The following is a 23,408-nucleotide window of genomic DNA, read 5'->3' as shown; positions in this document are numbered from 1 at the left end:
TTCTTTGGTGTTAACACAGTAATCCAAAACGAATTCCATACCTACGTTAATGGATGATGAGTATCATCCACTTAGTCTCGGCAAACATAAGATTCGGAAAAGACATGTTCGAGTCACAAAGATTGGGACTTTTGCAAGCAACTCTTCAGTGTTTGCACTCTTGCAGTTGCAGTACAGCTCTACCAATCTATATAACTCTTCCCATTCTCTTTCCATGGATGCTCTGATTTGCTCTTTGCTTTGCTGTACAGCTCTACCAAATGATTGAGGAATAAGAATCCACTTATATAATTTCAAGACACCACGCATGTACTTTCCTTATGCTGTCATATCCCCAAGGAATATTTTGCAGGTCCTCTAAAGCTTGCTTTATTTCTCCAACAAGAATATCTTCACTGGATTTGAATATCCTGACTGTTCTTCAGGTATAGAAATTAAAAGCAAACTATGGGTCATTTTCCTTCACTTCAGCCGCCCTTATCTCTTATTCTTGTGCTCTCCCCACCCCCCACCCCCACTCCTACTAGGTTCTTGCCTATGTGGGTACAAATGAAAGAACAATATAAGATCTTGGCCCATTCACTGGGTTTGAAAGCCATGGAGTTCAGTCAAGGGAGCATAGGATCGAGAAAAGAGAGGTGACAATCTTTCTGCTCCACATTCCTTCCTTTGATCCCCCCAGATTTTAGTGGCCTCAGGTTCAGGCCTAAGCCATGCTTATCATGAGACTGAATCTTGATTGAGACATGCTTTTTGTTGGAAACAAAAGAATGCACTCAGTAAAGTAGAGGTCAAAAAGAAGTTTCGATTACACATAAGAAAGCTGATGGATTTCATGCATGCATTTGTTTCCCTTGGAATGTAATGTAAATGGATGAGAGTTATCTATGATCATCATCGAACTGCTAGATTAAAAAGATTAAACCTATTCTTCTCGAGTTTGTTGAGCTGGCTTTGATGATAGTAGTTCGTCAATCATACTAAATCATGATAACTGTGGGAAACCCTATGTGCCTTATCAGCATGAACCATGGAAGCGAAGCCAGGAAGGACAGTTCTCCTGTAGCAATATTTTCCAGTAGGCTTGTTGAGGTTTCAGCTTTTCTTCTTTGGTAAACATAGCAATCTATTAAGGACTTAGACCACCATTTTGGCTGTCTATTAAGGTCTACATATATGTTATTGCAGTGTCTGGATATTAAGAATGTCCTCTCCAGAAAGTTATTGTTCCTTCTTTCTCTTCCAAAATGGAAATATCATCAACACCCTTTTCTATGTTATGTTCATTTTCTATAGGACCATTCATTCCATAGTTCAAAAGAAGAAAGTTAATTTAGGTAATGTACACACTCTTACTGCGAAAGAAACCTTAAACATATTTGTCTTGAAACTCACAAGTTGTCTATGATATATTAAGTAAGTATTCTTTATGAGCAATTGGTAGATGGTCTGCAACTTGTAGGCTTATCTATCATTCTAAACTCCATGGCTTGTTTCAGCTGGGACAAATGTTCTTGTTTTCCACAAAGTGATGGCTTGTAAGTATAAATGTGAAGTTTAACTCACTGGGGATACCTTCAAGTGTAGAACAATGCTATTTCAGCAGTCATTGAGATGACTACTAAGACCACCATCTCATGTTGCCACTTAAATCAACTCAGAGATGGTGATTTGAGATCGACGTCTCAAGAAAAGTGTTCAGCTGCTAGGTTTATTATCTGGTGATTGACTACACATTGCAACAACGGGCAATCATGCACTTGTTGTTGGGATATCAGTTGTAGCGTTTCATGTCCACAAAAGAACTTAGTCCTAAAGGCTCCATTTCGTAAATATTATGATTATGAACTCGAATATTTTATTCCATTTGAGATGATTTCTCAGTACGAGTTTTTTACTGTACCTTACTTTTTAAATTTTGATTATAGAGACATGAAAATGATACATCAATTATATTCTATTTGTCATTGTTATATATATATATATATATATATATATATATATATATATATATATAATGTATAAAAGAGTTATAACTCCAACTATATGAGATAACAACCTAATGTTTGATTAATATGTTAATATTTTTATTAGAATAGGTCATGATAATTTAACTTCCGAAAAGAATTGGTTTTGAGACTAAGGACTGAGCTCATTTTAATATTTATTCGAACTATGTTAATTTTAAGAGTTCACTATTTAAAGTCCCCTTCTTACTATTCATAATATCTTAAAAATTAATAAAATAATGCTTTATAATTTACAACCCTTTTAACTATGTATTTACCTTCTTTGTTTTCTTCCTCATAGCCTTCATTTATACACACTACTATCACTGGTTCTCTCTATTGTCTGTGCACTCTACTAGACAGTTTGTAAAGACCTGAAACATAATATCTTTTATGTTGATGTAATTGACCCAAAAGATAATATCTTCTGGATTATTACAAAATGTACATTAAATCATTATATTATTATAACAAATATCAAAATTTATTTTTCATCTTCTCCTTTTTTTTATCTTCAATTTATTCCATTACATCATCTATTTTTTCATCATTTTATGTCACCTCCAACGATTAATCAAAGAAGATAAAGGAGAAGAAAGAAATATAAAGAAATAAAAGAGATTATAGGTATGGATGGAGTAAAAAGATTTTATTAGAATTAAGTTATAAATCGATGACATATACATCTATTTACAAAATGATAACTTAAAAAGATTTAAATTTTTTAATATAGGATTATAAATAAAAAGAATTATAAATAGCAATCTTTGAATTTTAATATTCGGTTTAGCGAACCCATATTTATTTACCTCTAATTGCTGGTATTTTTTGGCTGGCATTATATCTACATCGTATTATAAATAGAGCATGTTCTTATTCTATGCTTTCTTCATGTTCCATGTCGAACGAGCTTCCAACTTAAGAATGGAGAACTGAGAGGCGTTGGTGTAGCCAACCCACATTTTGACTTCATCCTCTCTTGCTCATAAGAATCAATCTCCAGCTGTTCCATGTGATGTGGTACCCTCAACATGCCACCCATCTTTCTCTACGGCTACTACTGCTTACTCTTGTCAGTACAAGCAATGGTTGGTGGTAGGTAGCTTCTTTATGTACCAATTGATATATTTTCTACATAAATTAATGTAATAAAATAAAAACTAATTTAAATATTAGTTTTTCCAGATTTTTTTTAATTTCAAGTACTGAAAGTATACTACTTAAAGAGAAGATGATGATGAAGATAGATATGGTGATCATCATTGAACTCCTTGTTCAATGATATTATTAATTAATTAAATATACTATTTATTATTTAAAGCTAGATTAATTTTGGATCAATTCAATTAAATCTTTGTCTCCTTCTCTTTTTTCATTTGTTATCTCGTCATCCATCTTCTAATTCTCATGCGTTAAGAGTTTAAAATTTTATAAAAATTATGGATATTTACATCCAAATTAAAAAAATCCTAAATAAAAATAAATAAAGAGATGTCATCTAATTAAAACTTTTTTTTCTATAAATTACCTTATTTATAACTACTACAACTATTATTGTCGTATCGATCTCATCGAGTTAAGGATCAACATATCGCTAATCGAACCTATAGATTAATCAATCATATTATAAAGTTAATATTTTTCTAAAAATAAAATAAAAAAATATGCTTATAAAACATAAAGAATTAAATATCATAAAAAGGATGATTAGTGGCAATTATAAGAGAGTAGAATGTTGAGGGATTAGAGGTCGATGAAAATAATAATATTTTTTCTCCTTTATTTCTATAACAAAAAATAAATTAAAAGATAATAATATTTTGGTCTTTTTGAGTCATCAACGGTCTAATTAGCGAACCAAATGGTCTGAGGGGCCGAGTCAAAAAAATTTTTGATTCCTTCAGATCCATCCGATCTATCGTTGACTTTATGTAACATCCGTCTGTGATGACTTGTTCGAGTTGGGCAACATGAATGATTTGGCCAATATCATGTGGCTTTGGCAGCTCATTCCCCCCATCATGGTGACCTAACAGCTGCTGCCGTAGTTGACTTGATCCACCTTTCAGTTGGTTTCTATTAAGTCGAACGTTAGGTAGAAAAGACAATGGAAAAGCCGTCTAGTTTGGTCCACGTTGATGCATTCTTCACACGGACACGATGAGACCGCGCCCTTTGGTCGGTGGTTGCCGGATTCTATTGTTCTTAACACAGCTGATATAAATGATACATATTAATGCTACTCACATCTACAATAGCAGCAGATGCGGTCACCGACGTGAGCCTAAGCGACGCTTGACCCACCTTGTCCGGCACGCTTGTGACCGCGTCGTCGGTTCCGGTAAGAACCCTGGAACGCGAACCCTTACCCGTCTCCTAGGTCGTATACTGACCGCATTGATGAGCTCCACCTGCGGGTCATATCCGCTGTCCATTCTCCGATACGAACTCCATCGATCCGTCCATGTATGTCTCCACACCTCCCTCTTTCTCTCACCGCCGCGCGGACCAACGATTTTATTGATCGGGACCGGTGCCGACACGGCCTCGGCCTGCTATATAACCGACGGCGAGCGAGATCTCTTCCCAAGGAGTGGTGGGAAATAGGAAACGCCGCCTTTTCTTTCTTCCTCCTCCTCATCCCTGTTCGATCTGGTGACTGTTGTTCCTGGATCGATCGAGGAGAATAGAAATGGCGGGCAAGGAATCTTCAACTTCGTCGATCCCCAACACGCCGTTGCTGAAGGACGAGCTGGACATCGTGATCCCGACGATTCGGAACCTGGACTTCCTGGAGATGTGGCGGCCCTTCTTCCAGGCCTACCACCTGATCATCGTGCAGGACGGGGATCCGAGCAAGACGATCAAGGTGCCGGAAGGGTTCGACTACGAGCTCTACAACCGCAACGACATCAACCGCATCCTCGGCCCCAAGGCCTCCTGTATCTCCTTCAAGGACTCCGCCTGCCGATGCTTCGGCTACATGGTCTCTAAGAAGAAGTACATCTACACCATCGACGACGACTGCTTCGTAAGTGCTTCCGCTTCGATCCCCCGCTTTCTTTGTTCTCGCTTCTAGATCTGGGATTCTTTGGGAGGGTTGGGTGTCCGAGTGAGAAAAAGATGCAATCTTTTACTCAGTTTCGTCTTTCCCTTTTTTTTCTCCGAAAATTATCTCTTTTTTCTTAAAAACACCTGCAGATTTAATTAGGTGTTTACTTTTTGGACAGATCTGATTTCCTTTTAGAGTTCGATTTCTCTAAATTTCTGTGGAAAAGACATGTCAACGACGGTTTCTTGGTTTTAATTCTCAAGTGCACAAAGTAGATCTAGGTATTCGGATAGTTGTTGCCCATACAGCATGCTAGATCTACATGTTCTAAGTCATCAAAGTTATTTAATAATCCAGTTGTTGGTTCTTTTGCAGTCTCTCTTGCTATATTTTAGCTTCATGTACATCGTCACTAGATTGTTGGTCCTTTTAACTTTTATTCCAGCAATTTCTTATGCTTCTATTAGATTTAGACTCGCCTGATTCACATCTTGGTTCTCTTTTGTTTCTTGTAATTATTAACTTTGCAAAATTCTTCAATCAAATGATGCCACCATTTTCACTCTTAGGCTGCAGGTTTGAATTACATTTTTTGCAAGCCTCTGGATGTGATCTTATAATATATGCAATATATATAACTATAATCACAAGCCTTGATTTCTTGATCTAAAGATAATAAGAAACAGTTTCTCTGTGGTTTCTGATCCCAGGTTTGTGAGTCCATTATAATTTAACCAGATATTTGAGTGCCATGTGGATACAATTAGCAAATGTTATATGCATGAAAAGTTTTTATTTCTTTTGGAAGATTGGTTGCTTAATGTGGAACATTTTTTCTGATCTGTCATGTAAGCTCATGTTAGTTGATGAGATTCCTACTGTTATCACAGTTTATATGATCCTATATCATAATCTAGTATCTTCTGTCACCTTAAATAGGTCGCGAGATCTTCATTCATAGGATACTGGTTTGGATCAGACCTTTCAAGCCTCAGGTTGTGATCTTGATATATATGAAATACTTAACTAAAATCACAACCTTTGTTTCTGAATATAAGATAATAAGAGAAAAGACTCTTGCATTTATGTCTCGTGTGGTTTGTGGTCTCAGGTTGGCCATTTGAGTATGTTTTCATCTGATATTTGAGTGTCACATGAATACAATTAGCAAATCATATATGCGTAAAAAGTTTGGAGTTCTGGAAGATTAGCGGTGTCATATAAATGTATCTTTAGTTTTTTAAATTCCTGCATTGCAGCTCGTGTGGTTCTATATCATCATCTCCTATGTTCTGTCATTCTAAATAGGTTGCTAAAGATCCCTCGGGCAAGGAGATTAATGCACTTGAACAGCACATTAAGAATCTCCTGACCCCATCAACTCCCTACTTCTTCAACACTTTGTATGATCCATACCGAGAAGGCGCAGACTTTGTTCGTGGATATCCCTTCAGCCTACGTGAAGGTGCTCAAACAGCTGTTTCTCATGGCCTGTGGCTGAACATTCCTGATTACGATGCTCCGACGCAGCTTGTCAAGCCTCGTGAGAGGAACACTAGGTACTTAACATTGGAATATATGACCTTATACCATTGGCGTCTTGTTTCTCTACTGCAAAAGCTTATTCTTGACTAGTTTGTCTTGTGTTTATCAGGTATGTTGATGCAATTCTCACGATACCCAAGGGAACCTTGTTTCCTATGTGTGGAATGAATCTGGCTTTCGACCGTGAGCTCATTGGTCCTGCAATGTACTTTGGACTTATGGGTGATGGCCAGCCTATCGGGCGTTACGATGATATGTGGGCTGGATGGTGCACCAAGGTCAGTGTTTCACGTCTAGTTCTTGCTGTTCTGTTGTATGGACCGATTCTATATTAGACTCTCAGATAAAGGTTGCCATAATATCTTAAATTTAGTATTTGTTGATTCTGCTTAAGTGAAAAATTTAGAATTACGCTCAAGAACTTTGGTTGTTCAATCAATCTGATCAATATCTAGTTGATGTTGATTTAGGTGATCTGTGATCATTTGGGACTTGGAGTCAAGACTGGCTTACCCTATATCTGGCACAGCAAAGCTAGCAACCCATTTGCGAATTTGAAAAAGGAGTACAACGGCATCTTCTGGCAAGAAGAGTTGATCCCCTTCTTCCAATCGGTTGTACTCTCAAAGGATTGCAGCACTGTGCAAAAATGCTATGTCGAAATGTCCAAGCAGGTGAGAGAAAAGCTGGGGAAGATTGACCCTTATTTCAACAAGCTTGCAGATGCTATGGTTACATGGATTGAGGCTTGGGATGAGCTCAACCCATCAGCCAAGGGGTGATAAGAGTAGCCAACATAATCATATCAATTGCTGTCTCAGTAGTATTTTCGGTTTATGCTTTCTAGATGTACCTCCTATTTATACTTTTCCTAAATTTTGGGCTTTCATGTGAAGCTTGGATATCTTTGCAGTTCCATGATTCGGATCCTTTTTAAACCTGAGTTGATACTAAAGACATTTATTTTTGGAAGTCTGTACTTCTCCACTTGGATGGTTCTCAATGCTTTTTTGGTTCCTTTTGGGAAAATGTTATGATGAAGTTTATTTCAGTAGTGATGATTTTAATTTAGGCTATGCTTGGTCCAGACTAAAGCAGTTGGAATTTTGAGTTGTAACAGCATCTGTTGTCTTCAAAGGAGCAAAAAAAAAGAAACAAAAACAAGCTCAGCTTGAGTCAACAAGTTATCATCCAGCAATGGAAAAAAAAATCTTCATGTCCACACTCTGGTAAATTTGAGCTAAATGCTAGTAATTCCATCATTTTTGGAGGTGTAATTAAGGGAATAAAAGGCTTGGGCAAGGAGCACTATACCTCTTAGGTTTGTGGAATCATATCGAAATTGAAAAGCTAAATTACTTATGTTGTGTTCAAGTTGGTCATGATTTTTCTAAATCAAACTGATTCTCTAAATATGATTATGAGAGCAATCAAATCCTTGGATTTTTTTTTTGTCAGAATTGATTGTTAATGGAAAACTGATGTGTTAATTCCAGTCAGTTTATTTTTTTTTTTGCACTTGACGGTAAGTCGTACCAGTCAAATCAAATGAAAAAGAAAAAAAAAATATTTAGGGAACTAATATTTACATATCGATTTTTAATGGCAATTGATATGTCTTTTAGATATTATGTGGATTGTTAAACTTAAGTTAGCTAAAAAGTTAAGCTGATTGTAACTATAACTTATCTTTCAATTATATATTGGATAGATAACAACATTTGATTGTTCTTACACTCAAATTATATATTGGTTAGATAACTGCTTTGGCTCCGATTGAGATTACGATTTGGGGTCAATTACTTGATGAGCTAGAGAAGTTGGCTCCGGTGAAGGTGGTGCGACATTCTCGACAAGAGAGGGTGTGCCTTGGATGTGGATGTCACACCTTGTCTCTTCTTTTAATTCCTTAAGATTCTAGATAAGGAATTAGAGATCAATAATGAATTTGATAAGTCGTGAATAAAGCACCTCGGGCGATCATGCATATGATAGAAGATAAGATTTTCCTAACTATATGAGGAAATTTCTTTATTCTATTGAGAAAAATCTTCTATTCTGTTAGGAAAATCCTTCCTCCTAATTTGTATAAATAGGAGAGGGAACATGTTAATGTATTAAAGCATCTTCAACTATTCAATAAAGTTTCATTCAATATTTATTCTTATCTTCTATTATTTCTATCAGCATACCCCCGGAGGTGCTGTCTCATACCAGAGTCACCAATCAATTACCATCAACACTTCATGTCGTCTTTGATGTGATTTCCACAAATGTGTAGCGTTCATTAAACAATTCATGTTCCTCCAAATCAATTCACGCACTTCGAATCCTTCGAATGGTAAATGGCGGTGTACAAGTTTGAGCTGGACTTCCGAAGGAGAGCCATGTGTCGCATGTCATCTTGTGCGTCGGCATTAACTTACAGTACCATGTCATACCTTCCTCCGAGCTCGGTATTATAGTAGCCGTCCGAAGGAACATTTTAAGCATAGAGTTGCAAGTCTGCTTTCACCAGATACGTCGCAGAGGGAAAAGCCGGGATCCGATCCAACTTTGGGAGCGCTGTCCTCGTGATCGAACTGCTCGCGTCCAAAGGAGTTGTCTCCATGCGATGTAAATGATAAAAAAATAATCAAATCACATTCATGTGACAGCTATGCGATAATATTAATAATTAGTAATCCAACGAAATTTGATCTATAAATGACATCGGGGTCGTATTTTCACCGGTCTAAGTCAGCAGTGAGGGGACGGACGGATGGGCTGGGCGATAGCGCTCCACGGCGGCGCCGGCGACATCCCGCTTTCCCTCCCGGTGGAGGGGCGAGCGCCGAGGGAGGCCGCCCTCCGCCACTGCCTCGAACTCGGCGTCGCCGCTCTCAAAGCCAACCGACCGCCACTCGACGTCGTCGAGCTCGTGGTACCACTCTCCCTCCCCTGGTTTGATACCATCTCTTGCACCACTCTCACTTTTGCCTTTCTGTTTTCTTGAATGTTCTTACAATTTATACTGCTCATTCCGTTGTATTGATAACGTACATGCATTTTGATCGTATTCATCAATATTTGCTCGTTCGTGTCGATGCTTTAGCGCGGTGACATTTGGATTTTGGAGATGCCTGTTGTATATATATTTTCTCTAATTACTCTGGGTTACACGCAGATGATATGACTGGATGGGCAGAATAGCTGCCATTAGTCGGTCATAGTTATGATTGGAAATCACTGGAGATCTAAAAGATTGAGACGCAAAGTGCATATGCAAAATTAGGGCTTCATGGCCAGGATCTAACATTTGAACAGATTAATTGTTCTTCTGAAGTTCAATGCTTCAGAGGGCGTCCATTTCCTGCTGCCTTACTGCCTCAAGTTAGAAAGTTTTGCGAATTTGCCAAGTTGGATAATTTGCTGTTTCTGACCTTTTACTCACTAGGCACATATGAGAGTCTCTCATCACCAAAACGTTCACTGTAGTTAGAGAAACCAGATTGTATCTCTTTATTATAGCATATATCCATTTGAATAGAATAGTGCTTGCGATAGTACAACAATGCTAAATATTGTTGTTGGATGTCAAACTTGACAGTCTGTTTTATAATCATATTGTTGTTGGATGTCAAACTTGACAGTCTTGTACCTCAAGATCCCTCCACTCTTTGGTGACATTTAAGAAAGACAATATAAAAATTGAGTGCTACCTGATCTTCCTAGACATTATGCAATTGGTAACATGTAGATTGCAGTACTTCACTAGCCTATTAAAGATTACAGGTTCTATAATATGTATTTCCAACCTTTTTTTTTCTTTTTATTGTTGTGTGATAAAAAGTGCTGACATACTGTTCGTTTGTCATGGATTGGTGCATATAATATTTATTTCTTGTCTCGTCGTTGCCCTGTTCTTTGCATTTGAAGTGTTCTGATTCTTTGCCTCATTTTATGCAATGGGTGTCTTACTACCCCTATTTAGATTCACATTGCAATTTTTTTGATACAAGCAGCAGGGCCTCAATTTATTTTTGAATGATGTTCAGTTTACTCAATTACTCTACATACTGGGTTAAAAGATAATGATATCCTGTTATTAAAATTATTATTATTTAATTATGGTGTTCTAATTTCCAATATCTACTTCTTTTGGACTAATCGGAAAATGTTATACAGGTTCGTGAGCTAGAAAACAGCCCATGCTTCAATGCTGGCAAAGGTTCTGTTTTGACCACGAATGGTACAGTGGAGATGGAAGCATGTATCATGGATGGTAACACTAAGAAATGCGGAGCTGTCTCAGGTCTTTCTACTGTTGTTAATGCTATATCTCTTGCACGACTTGTCATGGAGAGAACTCCACATATTTATTTGGCATTTGATGGTGCTGAGGCATTCGCAAGGGAGCAAGTTAAGTCATCAAACACCACCATATTTTTTCTTAAATTTCCTGTTAAAGTTAGAGGTTTAAATGCAATGCCTTTAAATTTAACAGAAGTTGTTGATTAAGGTGTCTCTTATGCTAGCTGTTTATGTTTATTTTGTACAAGATACTAGTTTTCGACCAATTCGAGTTGTTAATCTCTTCGATCTGACAGAAAATTGGAAAATCAAAACTTTGTCTTCTACCTAATTTCCATAAACAGTCCAATAAAGCTTATGTAGGCCACTTGTAAGCATGTTTGCAAGATCATCGTATTGCTTATGTACAGTTGGAAATTGCTAATTAACAATGAGAAAATCTGGGTACACATGGGTGAGCCTTTTATAAGAATTTTTGGGTTGTGAGACAGTCTTATTCCTTATACCTTAGCCAATAATGCAGTTATATTATGTAGTGCTATTTGCACAATTGGAGATGAACATTGTGATAATTTTGTGGATTGTTATATGATGACAACAGTACATTTCAGAACATGGAAAGTATCATGTCTTGTGGAAAACAAGTTGGGTATTTATATTGGGTTTGGAAGGATAGATTGTTTGATGAGCGCTAGCACATTTAAACTTTCTAGTTGTTTAATTATGAGTTATGGTTAGAGTTATATTACGAAAGAAAATCCTAGGATTCAGAAGATTTTGACTTGATCATGCTTGTTTGGAAATTAGAGTCTTATCCAAAGATAAATCCAAGGCTAGCTAGATTGATCAACAATAGGTGGAACTTATACAAGTCCAATTATAACTTTGTCAGTTAGGACCTAGATAAGACTTGTTGGTGATACTTATATTACTCATCCGCCACTCTCTAGTCTACCTAAATATTTATGTGAAGACTAGAGGCTTGAGAAGGACACTTAGAGGAGAATCCATGACGAAAGGTAAAGATGATTTGGGCCATTGATTGAACTATATGATATGAGAAGAATAGCTAATTCCCATCTCCTTCATTTTGAGACTATTTTGTCTTTTATCCTTTTCATCTTCTCTGGCAAAGTAACACCAAGCTAAATACCTTTAGTTGACCATCATTGAGGTTCTTTTCCAATTGAGAGCACCACTAAGGCTTGTGTAAGCCCTGCAAAACTCTTCTTCCCTCCATTGACATCGATTTCCACCTGTTTTGCTTTCGATTGCTGAATTTCATGTATATTCTCTCTCCTCGATAATCTCCTTTTCGACCTCTTTAAATCCATCAATTGATCGTTCCCCTACATTTCATGGTTTGTTGTCACTGTAGCAGAGTGAGAACTCAATAGGAGTCGTAGCTTAGTTTATCGATCAATTGATCCTTCCCCTACATTTCATGGTTTGTTTTCACTATAGAGGAGTGAGAACTCATTAGGAATCATAGCTTAGTTTGTCTCAGTTCTCCAATAACATACCCTCAAGATAGCCAAGGAAATTGTTTGCTCTCCTGACAAAGATGAAAGAAGGGACAATAGGGCTTCAAGGAACTCACCTTTTAGGGTACCACCTGTTTCAACAAAAGCTCTTATAGAAATAAATCCAGTTAATACCAAACTCACCCTTTATGAAAACTGATAGGGACAATGTTCACCCCCAATCGGGTTGGCATGTGGACATTAGCAGAGTAAAAAAGACAATAAAACATGACCATATCTACCATGTTAGTACAAATTGAAATGGAAGATACTCTCCACATAGGTCTCTCTTTTGACTGTCCCATAACCCCTTGGAGGGATCATGTCAGGGACATCCCTGACAAGGGTCTTCTATTGTAGAACGAGGTGAAAAGGTCCAGCTCTACATCGAGGATCCTTGTCCTTGACCTTTCCTCTCCTCTCCTTTCTTATCTACTCTTGAAGATTGGTGCAGGAGATGGTTCTCGCATTGCATCAAGATTCAGGCTCCAAACGTAGTCGGGCTATTCTCACAGTCCAGGTTTGACAACTGACTTCTGAACTGATAAAAGCTTTTGTGAGTTGGGCTTGGGCCCCTTTTTTGTCTCTTTTGTTGTCTTCATAGAAAGATCTTAGGTGCACTCTCAATAAGAAAAGGACATTGCTGGTGATTGCCTTATAGAGTTAGAACTTGGTGGTAGTTTCTTGAAGTTGATGGAGGTTGAATACTTAATAATGTTAAAGGAAATGACTAAGTCCCTAATCTTCTTCTCCTCTTTAACTGTTTAACATTTGAACTCATCCTCTCTATCCACTTTGGATGGTCAATTTCCTGCCAATGGGAGATGCAATTTCACAAATGAAAACAAAAAATCTTTTCATCCACTTCATTGTGACACATCATTTAGTTGTAATATTTGAGTGCTCAACCTAGTGCTCCAGGAGTGATTGCATCTGATGCCTGCAAATCATGATATACTTATGGCCTTCCGTCATTAATGAAGGGTAACATATTCTCTCTTCAGTTGTTACTGAGGCATACTCATTTTAGAATCCAGTTGATCTCATCCTGTTTTATTCTCGTGTAGTCTAATTTCAGTTCAGATTAGTCTTCCTAATTAGATCTCCTGTTCTATAATTTCTTTTTGGAGCAAAGGCAATTCATTCTTAGCTGTGAGCTCTTTAGCTTAGCGTCTCTACATATGCTGAGGCATATTCCTTCTACTCAAATCTACTGCTTCTGCTAAAGCCTAACAAGGTTAGGCTTGTGAGTAGATAGTAAAGGTGATGAGTAGCTTCATTACCTAATCACAGGGTAATTTTTGGCTAGATCACTACAACACTCAGTCGAGGTCCAGCCAGGATAGGAATTCCTAACTGGATTTGGGCTAGTCTGACTGGTTTCTATCTAGCTAGCCAAATGTATTCAAAGTAGGATTCCAAGTTTTAATAAGCATGGTTCAAGCAGATCTCCTAGTTCTCTGGGATATGTTCTTTTCTGATAGGCTATAATCACATATAATGATAGCTCAAGATTTGGCAACAAGGAAAGTTGAGTCATGCAAGGTCCCTAGATCTTAATGCTTTTTTTCTAACATGGGGTTAGTCTTGTGAAGCCTGTATAAAGATTCAACACCTTTAATGCAGTGGTATGCGATTCCCATCTGTTGCTTTGCCTTGGAGTTTTCTCCTCCTTTACCTGTATTCTCTATCTTGGGCATCAAAGGGGTCTTGCCACTTCTGGCCCCTTTTATCTGTACTTTTTGCTTATACAGTTTCTGACTCTGTAAGTCTCACTTCATCGAGTTCTTAAAGAAATCATAAATCAACTTGACATAAATTTAAGATTTGGAAGTTAGGCTTATAATATTTTCTTCAAATTGTGACCTTGTAGATTCATCAGCTTCCTGTATTTTGGGAAACAAGAAGATGATGAAAGTGAAACGAATGCTTTTCATGGAAACTAACTTATTCAGAAACCGGAGAAGTAATTGTTTGTCAAGGTGTAACTAAAGAGAACGTCCAAATCAACAACCAATCTGCTTTCCCACCATGTGTGTGTGTGTACAGAACAATTATCTCAATGAAGAGCAGACATTCGGATGCTAATACAGCACACTTTAATTATATGCATTCACATGGAATGCAGTTGCATTCTTATGGAATCATACATGAGAATTAAGTCTCTAGCTCCCATAAAGAATCTTCTCTCTCTATATATATATATATGTATATATATGTGTGTGTGTGTGTGTGTGTATATATGTGTATGTGTGTATGTGTGTATGTATATATGTATGTATATGTGTGTGTGTGTATATATATATATATATATATATATATATATATATATATATGTGTGTGTGTGTGTGTGTGTGTGTGTGTGTGTGTATATTATATATATATACACATATGTATATATACATGTATATGTATATATATATATGTATATATATATGTGTATACATATGTATATATACATATATACATATATACATATATATATATATACATACATATACATATACATACATATATATATATATACACATATACATATATATATATTGATAAACTAGAGTAATTAATTCAAGTTCTCTATTTTCTTTTGTGGCAAAATTTGTTGTATCCTCAATTCTGTATTCTTGGGCATTAAAAAATTGCTTGTGACACTCACAATGCTGCAAGCATTAAATGTGGTTCCTAGAGTTGCATGTCAATATTTACTTTGATGAGCACTAAAGTATGTCTTCATATTTTATAATTTTTGTTTACGACCATGGTGTGCAAATTGCTTGTATTAAGTTGTAAGATATTTATTTGAGTATCTTTCTGATGGGTTATGTCGAATCTTTAGGGTGTAGAAACTGCACATTCAAGCCATTTCATCACTCCAGAAAATGTTGAGAGGCTGAAAAATGCAAAAGAAGCAAAAAGAGTACAGGTGTGCTTTTGAACATTATCTCACCATGCAGTTCACCTTGTATTTTAAATTTGAATTACTAGGATTCTGGAAGGCTTTTGTTCTTGCAGAACTTAATTAGTGATGCATTATTATCTGTTAAATTTCAGTTGATTAATTTCTTTCATTAAGAGCATAGACCTGGGTTTGTCACTTATTTGAAACTTAAATGCATAAGAAACATTGTGAAACCTCCACCTCCCATGCATTTGTAACCATTGTATCCATTTGTCAAGATGCTAATGGATTTGAGAGACTATTCTCCGGCAAGTAGCAATGTGCATTTGCATTGTCACCATTAATATTCATATAAATTCACTTTGCAGATTGATTTTACCGAGCCCATTAAAGGAACCATACCAAGTAGCATAGGTGACAGCCAAATAGGGACTGTTGGATGTGTCGCAGTTGATGGCCATGGAATCTTGGCTTCAGCGACATCTACTGGAGGGTTGGTGAACAAGATGGCCGGGAGGATAGGAGACACTCCAATCATAGGTGCAGGAACTTATGCCAATTCATACTGTGCAGTCTCTGCTACTGGCAAAGGTGAATCCATTATCCAAGCTACTGTTGCTCGGGATGTTGCTGCCCTGATGGAATACAAGGGGCTTTCTCTGAAGGAAGCAGCAGCCTATGTTATTGAGAGAACACCAAAAGGTAATGTTGGCCTTGTTGCGGTGTCTGCAAATGGAGAGGTGACTATGCCTTTTAATACAACAGGAATGTTCAGAGCATGTGCGACTGAGGATGGTTACTCGGAAATCGGAATATGGCCTTCAGGGATAAACGGTGATTTGGAATACCCCAACAAGTAAGAATGAGACAATGATTTTGTGTTATTCCTACAGGATTGGTAAGAAGGAAGTTTGTTTGAGTTCCTCAACCAGCATGAATAAGAAGGCTATCATGTGTCGTGTTTCAGCATCAATTGATTTGTTAGCCTTATTTGGAACCGTAGACCTAACGTGTGTACAACATTAGAACATATTTCTGTTGGATTGGCGGTTTTCTCATTAGCTATCTTGTGTCCATGTTTCAGAGGTAGATGCCTTGGTGTTAAAAGAGTTACCTGGAGTGATAGATTATTCACTAATGAGTTGCACTGAGTGAGTGCTTAATCTGTGTCGATGGTCCATTTCCTTTGAACAAGCATTTTCCATTTCTTTCTACATAGATTGGCAGAGGTCCTTTCTGGCATGTCTTGCTCGGAACCGATTGGATGGTGTCAACTTGGTCGAGCAGGTTATAGCCACTAACAAGGATCGGAAAGTAGCATGGAGTTCATGGAGTTCTAACAGAAAACTTAAGAAACTAAGACAGCTCGAGGAAAATAAGAAACATCAAGGACAGCGGGTGTTTTGTCATGGAACAACATACTCATCACTATCTTCCAATTAACGTACAATAATATCCACTTATTAAAGGTTAGATTTTGATGATAAAATTAAGTGATGAATTTTATAATAAGTATTCATTATCTAAGACACCAAGATGTATCCAATTGGAAGCATTGATTATCTTATTTCCCTCCTTGAATGAAGTAGTTAGGCTAGACTTTTATTGAATGTGCCTATTGTATATATTTGCTTCAGAGAAATTATGGGTTGTGGTTATCATTATTGTTAGGTAATCATTTTATTTTGAATGATTTCGGGCACAACGATCCATTCTTTTATTTCTGATAAAGTTTTAGATGAAGATAGAATTTCTTCTTGATTTTTGATAAATACAATGACAGACCATGCTCTAGCATAATAGAACATCTATTTGCGAGTCCAAGATGTGACAGGAGGATAATTTAAAAGACTCATGATAATATATGTATTGCTATATATTGATAAGGATCTATATAATTAAGCATCGGGGAAAATTTTGGATGGCATTTGTACAATCATCGGTTGGATATGTAACACGATCGAAAGGTTATCGATCCTCACATCTCCTTTTAGTCATGTGATGAAAGATTATATATCTTCTTTCATCTTTATTTTGTCCATAAATTAATCGCCCATTGTGCTCTTGTGAAAAATAGGAAGAGAGGAGAAAGTGAGTATGGTTCTCTTTACAAAACGGTATCACTGGAGCTTTTGAATTTAATGATGGTACGCTCATAGATTAGATAAATATTTTTTAGCAGCATCAAAATATACATATCGTAAATTTAAATATATTATTATTTAATTTCAGATTTTGTTATTTAAGTTTTTTACATAATAGTACAAGGATGGTTTTTATACTTGCTAACTATAGTTGTGAAATCAAATATCTTAGATCTACTTGTTAGCACCTTTTGCTCATGAAAATATGTTGTTTTCATTTACGATGCATGAATGATTCATTGATATTGTCGATTTTCTTTTCTATCTAATCTATCTTATCGTCTGCTTTTGGGCGATATAAAATTTTATCATGTTTGATCAATGGACCACTATTGATAGGTTGCTGTTGACAACAGTATCATTGAGGACGGTGGCCTCCAATGGTCGACCTACGAGGCACGAGCAGCACTATTGTGACAATATTTGCTAGCCAAAATTAACGTCAACTGAATGCTGGAGGCCGCATGCAAGCAACGACCATGCCTTATGCAATGATCGTACAAAGGGACATTTAGGGTTTTATTAAAAAGGATGGTTTTACCCCTCATAAGATAATTCCAATCTATGTCATTATGTTTACATTTCAATTCTACCCTTTCATAAATTAAAAATTTCTTTTATATATCTTAGGTAAAAATTATAGTTTTCTCTTTCAAAAATTAAAAATTTTTAATTGATGTCCTCAATTATAAAATTGACTAGAAATACAGTTGGCGATAATATTTAATTATTCATAATATCTCTTATTTGGGCTAGAGATACAGTTGACTAGAAAATAAGCCAAATCAGGATTTTGATGAAATTTTACGGTATTCAAGCTATGCTTTTTCGTAACATTCATCCTTTGGCAATAATATTTAATTATTTCAAATATCAAAACGATCATTTCATTATACTAAACAGCCCATAAGAGGACGTCACAAGAAAGAGCCTCCTACACTTTATCAACACTGTGTATATGAAGTGTAACAAATTTCTGTAACAATGCTGCTCCGATGAGGACGATAACGATGACGACGATACGAGTAAAGACTATTGGGTAGAAGTGCATACTTGAAGAAACGACTACGGTTGCATGTATTTTTGGGTAAAGGTCAAGTCATGGAGAAAGGAATACGAGGGATGGCACGTAGGCAGAGGTCCGACTTCCTCCGGCACGTAATCGAGAAGGTCTCGCTCATGTCCAACTCCTGGGGCATCCCTTCATTTCCCGATGGGAGCTCCCAATCAAAGTTGTAGAGAAGGCTAGCCAGGGAAAGCTCTATGCTCTTCAAACCAAATGACATCCCCGGGCATATCCTCCTGCCTGCCCCGAAAGGTAAGAACTCAAAGTTGGTTCCCTTGAAGTCGACCATGGAATTCCTCCTCTCGAATCTCTCTGGCTCAAACTCAGTGGGACTGTCCCAGTATCGAGGATCCCTTCCCAAGGCCCAAACGTTCACGAATACTCTCGTCTTCTCTGGTATCTGGTAACCAAGAACCTCGCACGTCTCCCGGCACTCTCGGGGGAGCAGCAGAGGAACAGGAGGGTGCAGCCTCAGAGTCTCCTTGATGACCAGTTTCAAGTAGTTCATTCCGTTGATGTCCTTCTCCGTCACCTTTCCCTTTTCTCCGACAGTCTCCCTCACCTCCTCTTGCAACTTCCGCATCACTCTTGGATTCCTCATCAGCTCCGACATGGCCCACTCCATTATTCCTGCGGAGGTCTCGCTGGCCCCACCGAGCATATCCTTTATTGCAAAAGGAATCCAGAAATTAGATTCTCGAAACTGCGACTGTAAGGAAAGATTAGGGTTTAAAAAAAAAAGCATACCAGCATCATGGCTTTCATGTCCTCGTCTGCTAAGGGGAATGACAGGCTACCTTCAGCTTGAACTCTCAGCATGACATCGACCAAGGCCTCCTCCTCCTCCTCCTCCTCCGGTTGCTCTGCGGACTTCCTTTCTCTGCGCTCTTGAATGATGCTATTCAGGATCGCGTCCATGTCACGGTGTAACATCTGCATCTTGAAAGTCGCGCCACTGAGAAGTTTAATTATCGGCCATGACGGGAATAAGTCCGCCAAACTGAAGCCTCCGGCAGCTTCCAGCGTTTGCATCACTATCCGTATGAACTCTTTCTGGTACTTGCACTTGCTGCCGATGACGGACCGGGAGCCTATGTCATTAGCCAACAGCACCAATTTCTTACTGAGGTTCACGGTGGAACCAGCGTTGGACAACAGGACTATCGACCGCACAAGATTAAGCACCTCCTCTTCCCGGATAAAGCGAAAAGATTGGACTCGCTTGGCACTCAATAGCTCCACGATGCTCATCTTGCGCAGCTCCCTCCAGTGGAATCCATACGAGGTAAAGCCGACGCCCCTGTCACCGTATGTGGCGGACTGGAGATTCAGGTTAGTGGGCCGAGAGGCGAAGCTGACGTCGTGAGTTTTCATGATCTCAGCAGCCGCTTCGGTAGATGAGACAACGAGGGTGGGGACCTCACCGAGCTTCAGGAGTATCACGGGGCCAAATTTCTTAGATAAGGCAGTGAGGGAACGATGCGGCAGGCCACCCAAGAGATGGTGCAAGCTGCCTATGATAGGGAGCTTAGATGGACCGGGAGGCAGTGTGGCACGAGCTCCGCCACCAGACCTGTTCTTCTTGAGTAGCAGCAGCGAAACGAGGAGGACGAGAAAGGAGAAGAGGAAGGAGGTGCTGGTGAGATCCATGGTTTAATTAGTTTTCTGGTGATGAGGCACCACAGGCCCGTACACCCTTCTTATACACACGACAGTTACGAGTTTCGCATGCAGCTTCCCGGTTCAGTAGTGACGGACGTTCCCGTATCATCACGATAGTTCATCTGGGTCAAAGTCTCGATGGTACAACAAACAAAAACTTGTGATCACAATGGTGGCGGTCAAATTCGTCAGCCACTTTAAAATGAGAACAAACTATAAAATCTGATAAATAATTGTTATATATATATATATTTATATATATTATTTTTTCTACAATCTCTGCAACGCCAACTTTCCGTTCGTTACTTGATTGTTTCGGTCGCAAGCAAGCCGCCATGGACGTGTCCTACTCCGAGGGTATTAGTTTCATTCTGTATATCTTTGACCATGTTTGGGAACGCAATTGTTTCGTTGGTCAAGGAAAATCTAACTTTGAAAGATGATCGTGATATGGTTTGATTTGCAATTTTCATTCATAATCATCTATATTCTAAATCTGTAAGTCCAAATAATAATAAAAACATTAGTTTAGTATCATTTCACGATGTTTTGGGACAGGTTCATTTGGGACAAAGCTTGTGCGGCGGCATTCAAAAGAAAAGTCCAACGTGTAGTCTCTAACACTTAGAGATGCGTTCATGTTCAGAGGCCATCCGTTGTATTATTTCTTTGAACATGTCATAAGACGGATGTACATGAAATACACAAGTTGAAGTCAAATCAATAGTCCTACTTTGATCCAAATTAATATATCCAAGTTTGGACTGTTGAACACATTAAATAGCTATTTTATTCTGGGCACTAACGAATTTTGGGTGCAACCCAAAGGAAGCAACAATTTGGGAATCTGCATGTATCCAGTACACGCAGCAATGAAAGGCCACTCTCAATCGATGCAAAAAACACATCGGCGTATCCCATAAATTCGTAAGACAGTGACGAGTGAACGGTTGATAATGTAAGAGTTGATTGATAGTTACCTTTACCGCTCTCTCTGGCGCACAAATCAACAGTTCATGTCATATTATTGATTATGTCCGCACCTGCAAAGTGTTTCCTACTTGTCTTTGTATCTAAAGGTTTTAAGGGCCCTATCCTGATCCCACGATTTTTAAGGTCAGAGCTGAACGAAAAATTCTGGACTTTGTTGGATGATGATGTTGTATATATTGATTACACTCATTTAGTTAATTAATTGATTATAGAAATATGATATACGATCGTTATAACTAATATTGATAGTCAAATTTAATATGGTATTATATTTATTGAACTTATTGATTTGTTTTATAAAAATTTATGTGCATTTGTAAATTATTTTTTTTAAAAAAATTATAATCTAATTAAATATAATTTTTTTTAAATAAATTTATTTTTATATTTTATATTTTTTATCTTATCAATTAATGGGCTAAGTGAAAAAAAAAAGATTATGTTATCTTATCTAATTTGATAAGATATATTATGAATATGATTGGATTCTGATTATAATAATCGATCAAGAAAATTTAATTATGATATGATTCCTTAGAATATGACAATGATAGGATGAATTCTCTTAATTATTTATCATAGATCCTATGTTCTCGCTCATAGAAAAATAAGATTTTCTAAGATAAAAAAATACTTGAATATACAGATATGTAAATAAGAGGAGATATAAATATATGATATTATTGAGAGATTTTAGATATTTTCTGATCATTCTTTTATCCATAATTCATCGTTCATAATAACCTTATGAAACATGATTCGTAACGTGGTAAGACACTATATAGATGTGAAAGCCGCCTACGATATGAGGTTAGATGGACCGAGTGAAGTAGTAGTAGTAGGAGGAAGAGAAAGTCGAGGGCGAACAGTAACGCGTGTCGGTGAAATCCATAGTTGCATGCGAACTAAGGAGCAAGAGGCCCCACCTTTTCTTTTTGATAGACATGACAGTGCTTACGATTTTTGTACATAGTTGATAGGTTAATTGGTGATTATTGACGTGACCGTATCATACTATGGTAGCTCAATCAAATCAACTGTTCATGGCAATTTTGGTGGGACTTTTATGACCTTCTCACTGAGAGATTTGAATCTGTGCACGTCGAATTTGACCGTCTCATTTAATGACGTTGACGTGACCGTATCATGCTATGGCAGCTCGTGATCATGGCAGTGTTGGTGGGAGTTTTGACCGTTGAACTGAGAGATTTGAACTTGTGCACGTGGAATTTGACACAATGATGTTGATGAACATTTTGATTTTGATGCATAGCTATGTTATCCGTCGTCTATAAGAAATATTTTTTTACATATTTTGATATATATAATATTTTTATTTATTAAAAAATAAGATGACCAACTGATTGATCAGATTTTTCAATCATTTATTTTTTTAAAGAGACGAGTGGAATTTCCGATTTAGCTTTTTATTACATTCCCATATCGGAATGCCTTTTGTAACCCGTTGATTTAGTTAAGAAAATTTATTTTTTTTGAAATAAAAAGTCATATCACTAATATCTCGATCATTTTGACCATTAATTTAGTTATCCAATCGTGACTGATTCATTATGGAAAGTCAAAGGTATAATATCTAAAATCAAATCATGAGGACAACAAAATGCCGGTCAAATTCTACTGCTACACAAGAATGAATGAGAATAAGCGATAGCGAATAATTACTATATATTGTTTTTCTAAGATCCCTGCTTTGCAGACTTTCCGTTTGCTAATTGTTTGTTTCAATCACATGCATACTTTAGTCTTGAGCATGTCGTGTCAGATAAGGTTATGAATCGTGAACTTTTAACGTATCACCATCAAACTATGTCCTGTCCAAAAGCTATTAAATTTATATTTCGTTTAAGCAAGTTGTAAGACACTTCAAAATGCATGCTTATGAATTTCCAGTCGACATATAATAATTTAATTATTCGTGTCAAACTTTTCCTCCGATATCAGACTCATAGGAAAACTCATATCATTCTTCAAGTCACGTCTATGTACATAAACATAAGCTGCGTTACCATTATGTAATCCGTTTTTATGCGACGTAATACTCATCTCATATGAACTTGATTAGTTTAGGCTCTGCTCGTGACAGCAGCCTTATGTGGTTAGTGAGTTGATGCCTTGAACTCTTTGGCAACCTTAATCGTCTACGCTAACAAGTTCGTTGTCGATTGAAACAGTTCATCCTTATGCTATTATACAAAAAAAAT

The 23,408-nt window shown here is 37.3% G+C and overlaps 4 protein-coding genes across 4 annotated transcripts; 2 read left to right on the top strand and 2 right to left on the bottom strand.

The window, feature by feature from the left end:
- Positions 1-4,463: 4,463 nt before the first annotated feature.
- LOC135677096 (UDP-arabinopyranose mutase 1-like) lies at positions 4,464-7,657 on the top strand. The gene is made up of 4 exons (XM_065189007.1): positions 4,464-5,040; positions 6,370-6,620; positions 6,716-6,884; positions 7,077-7,657. The coding sequence occupies exons 1-4, from the start codon at positions 4,702-4,704 to the stop codon at positions 7,386-7,388; spliced, it is 1,071 nt and encodes a 356-aa protein (XP_065045079.1). The 5' UTR covers positions 4,464-4,701; the 3' UTR covers positions 7,389-7,657.
- Positions 7,658-9,289: 1,632 nt separating this feature from the next.
- On the top strand, positions 9,290-16,382 carry LOC135677095 (isoaspartyl peptidase/L-asparaginase 1-like). The gene is made up of 4 exons (XM_065189005.1): positions 9,290-9,529; positions 10,774-11,007; positions 15,259-15,345; positions 15,690-16,382. Exons 1-4 carry the CDS (start codon positions 9,368-9,370, stop codon positions 16,179-16,181), a joined length of 975 nt encoding a protein of 324 aa, XP_065045077.1. The 5' UTR covers positions 9,290-9,367; the 3' UTR covers positions 16,182-16,382.
- A 1,936-nt stretch (positions 16,383-18,318) lies between these two features.
- LOC135677094 (cytochrome P450 71D10-like) lies at positions 18,319-19,229 on the bottom strand. The gene has a single exon (XM_065189004.1). It carries the CDS (start codon positions 19,190-19,192, stop codon positions 18,560-18,562), a length of 633 nt encoding a protein of 210 aa, XP_065045076.1. The 5' UTR covers positions 19,193-19,229; the 3' UTR covers positions 18,319-18,559.
- Positions 19,230-19,245: 16 nt separating this feature from the next.
- Positions 19,246-20,193, bottom strand: LOC135677093 (desmethyl-deoxy-podophyllotoxin synthase-like). The gene has a single exon (XM_065189003.1). It carries the CDS (start codon positions 20,179-20,181, stop codon positions 19,261-19,263), a length of 921 nt encoding a protein of 306 aa, XP_065045075.1. The 5' UTR covers positions 20,182-20,193; the 3' UTR covers positions 19,246-19,260.
- Positions 20,194-23,408: the final 3,215 nt, after the last annotated feature.

This window comes from Musa acuminata, chromosome BXJ1-6 (assembly GCF_036884655.1).
Source record: "Musa acuminata AAA Group cultivar baxijiao chromosome BXJ1-6, Cavendish_Baxijiao_AAA, whole genome shotgun sequence".
NCBI classification, from domain to species: Eukaryota; Viridiplantae; Streptophyta; class Magnoliopsida; order Zingiberales; family Musaceae; genus Musa; species Musa acuminata.
Note: the sequence above shows the minus strand (reverse complement) of the source record. Positions and strands in the feature narration are given on the sequence as shown.

Excerpts from the sequence above, each read along its gene's own strand:
- LOC135677096 (XM_065189007.1), top strand. The coding sequence starts at position 4,702 with ATGGCGGGCAAGGAATCTTCAACTTCGTCGATCCCCAACACGCCGTTG. Across the intron at positions 6,621-6,715 it reads CCTCGTGAGAGGAACACTAG|GTATGTTGATGCAATTCTCA; the intron begins GTACTTAACATT and ends TGTGTTTATCAG. Across the intron at positions 6,885-7,076 it reads GGGCTGGATGGTGCACCAAG|GTGATCTGTGATCATTTGGG; the intron begins GTCAGTGTTTCA and ends ATGTTGATTTAG.
- LOC135677095 (XM_065189005.1), top strand. The coding sequence starts at position 9,368 with ATGGGCTGGGCGATAGCGCTCCACGGCGGCGCCGGCGACATCCCGCTT. Across the intron at positions 11,008-15,258 it reads AGGCATTCGCAAGGGAGCAA|GGTGTAGAAACTGCACATTC; the intron begins GTTAAGTCATCA and ends TCGAATCTTTAG. Across the intron at positions 15,346-15,689 it reads AAGAAGCAAAAAGAGTACAG|ATTGATTTTACCGAGCCCAT; the intron begins GTGTGCTTTTGA and ends TTCACTTTGCAG.
- LOC135677094 (XM_065189004.1), bottom strand. The coding sequence starts at position 19,192 with ATGCTCGGTGGGGCCAGCGAGACCTCCGCAGGAATAATGGAGTGGGCC.
- LOC135677093 (XM_065189003.1), bottom strand. The coding sequence starts at position 20,181 with ATGGATCTCACCAGCACCTCCTTCCTCTTCTCCTTTCTCGTCCTCCTC.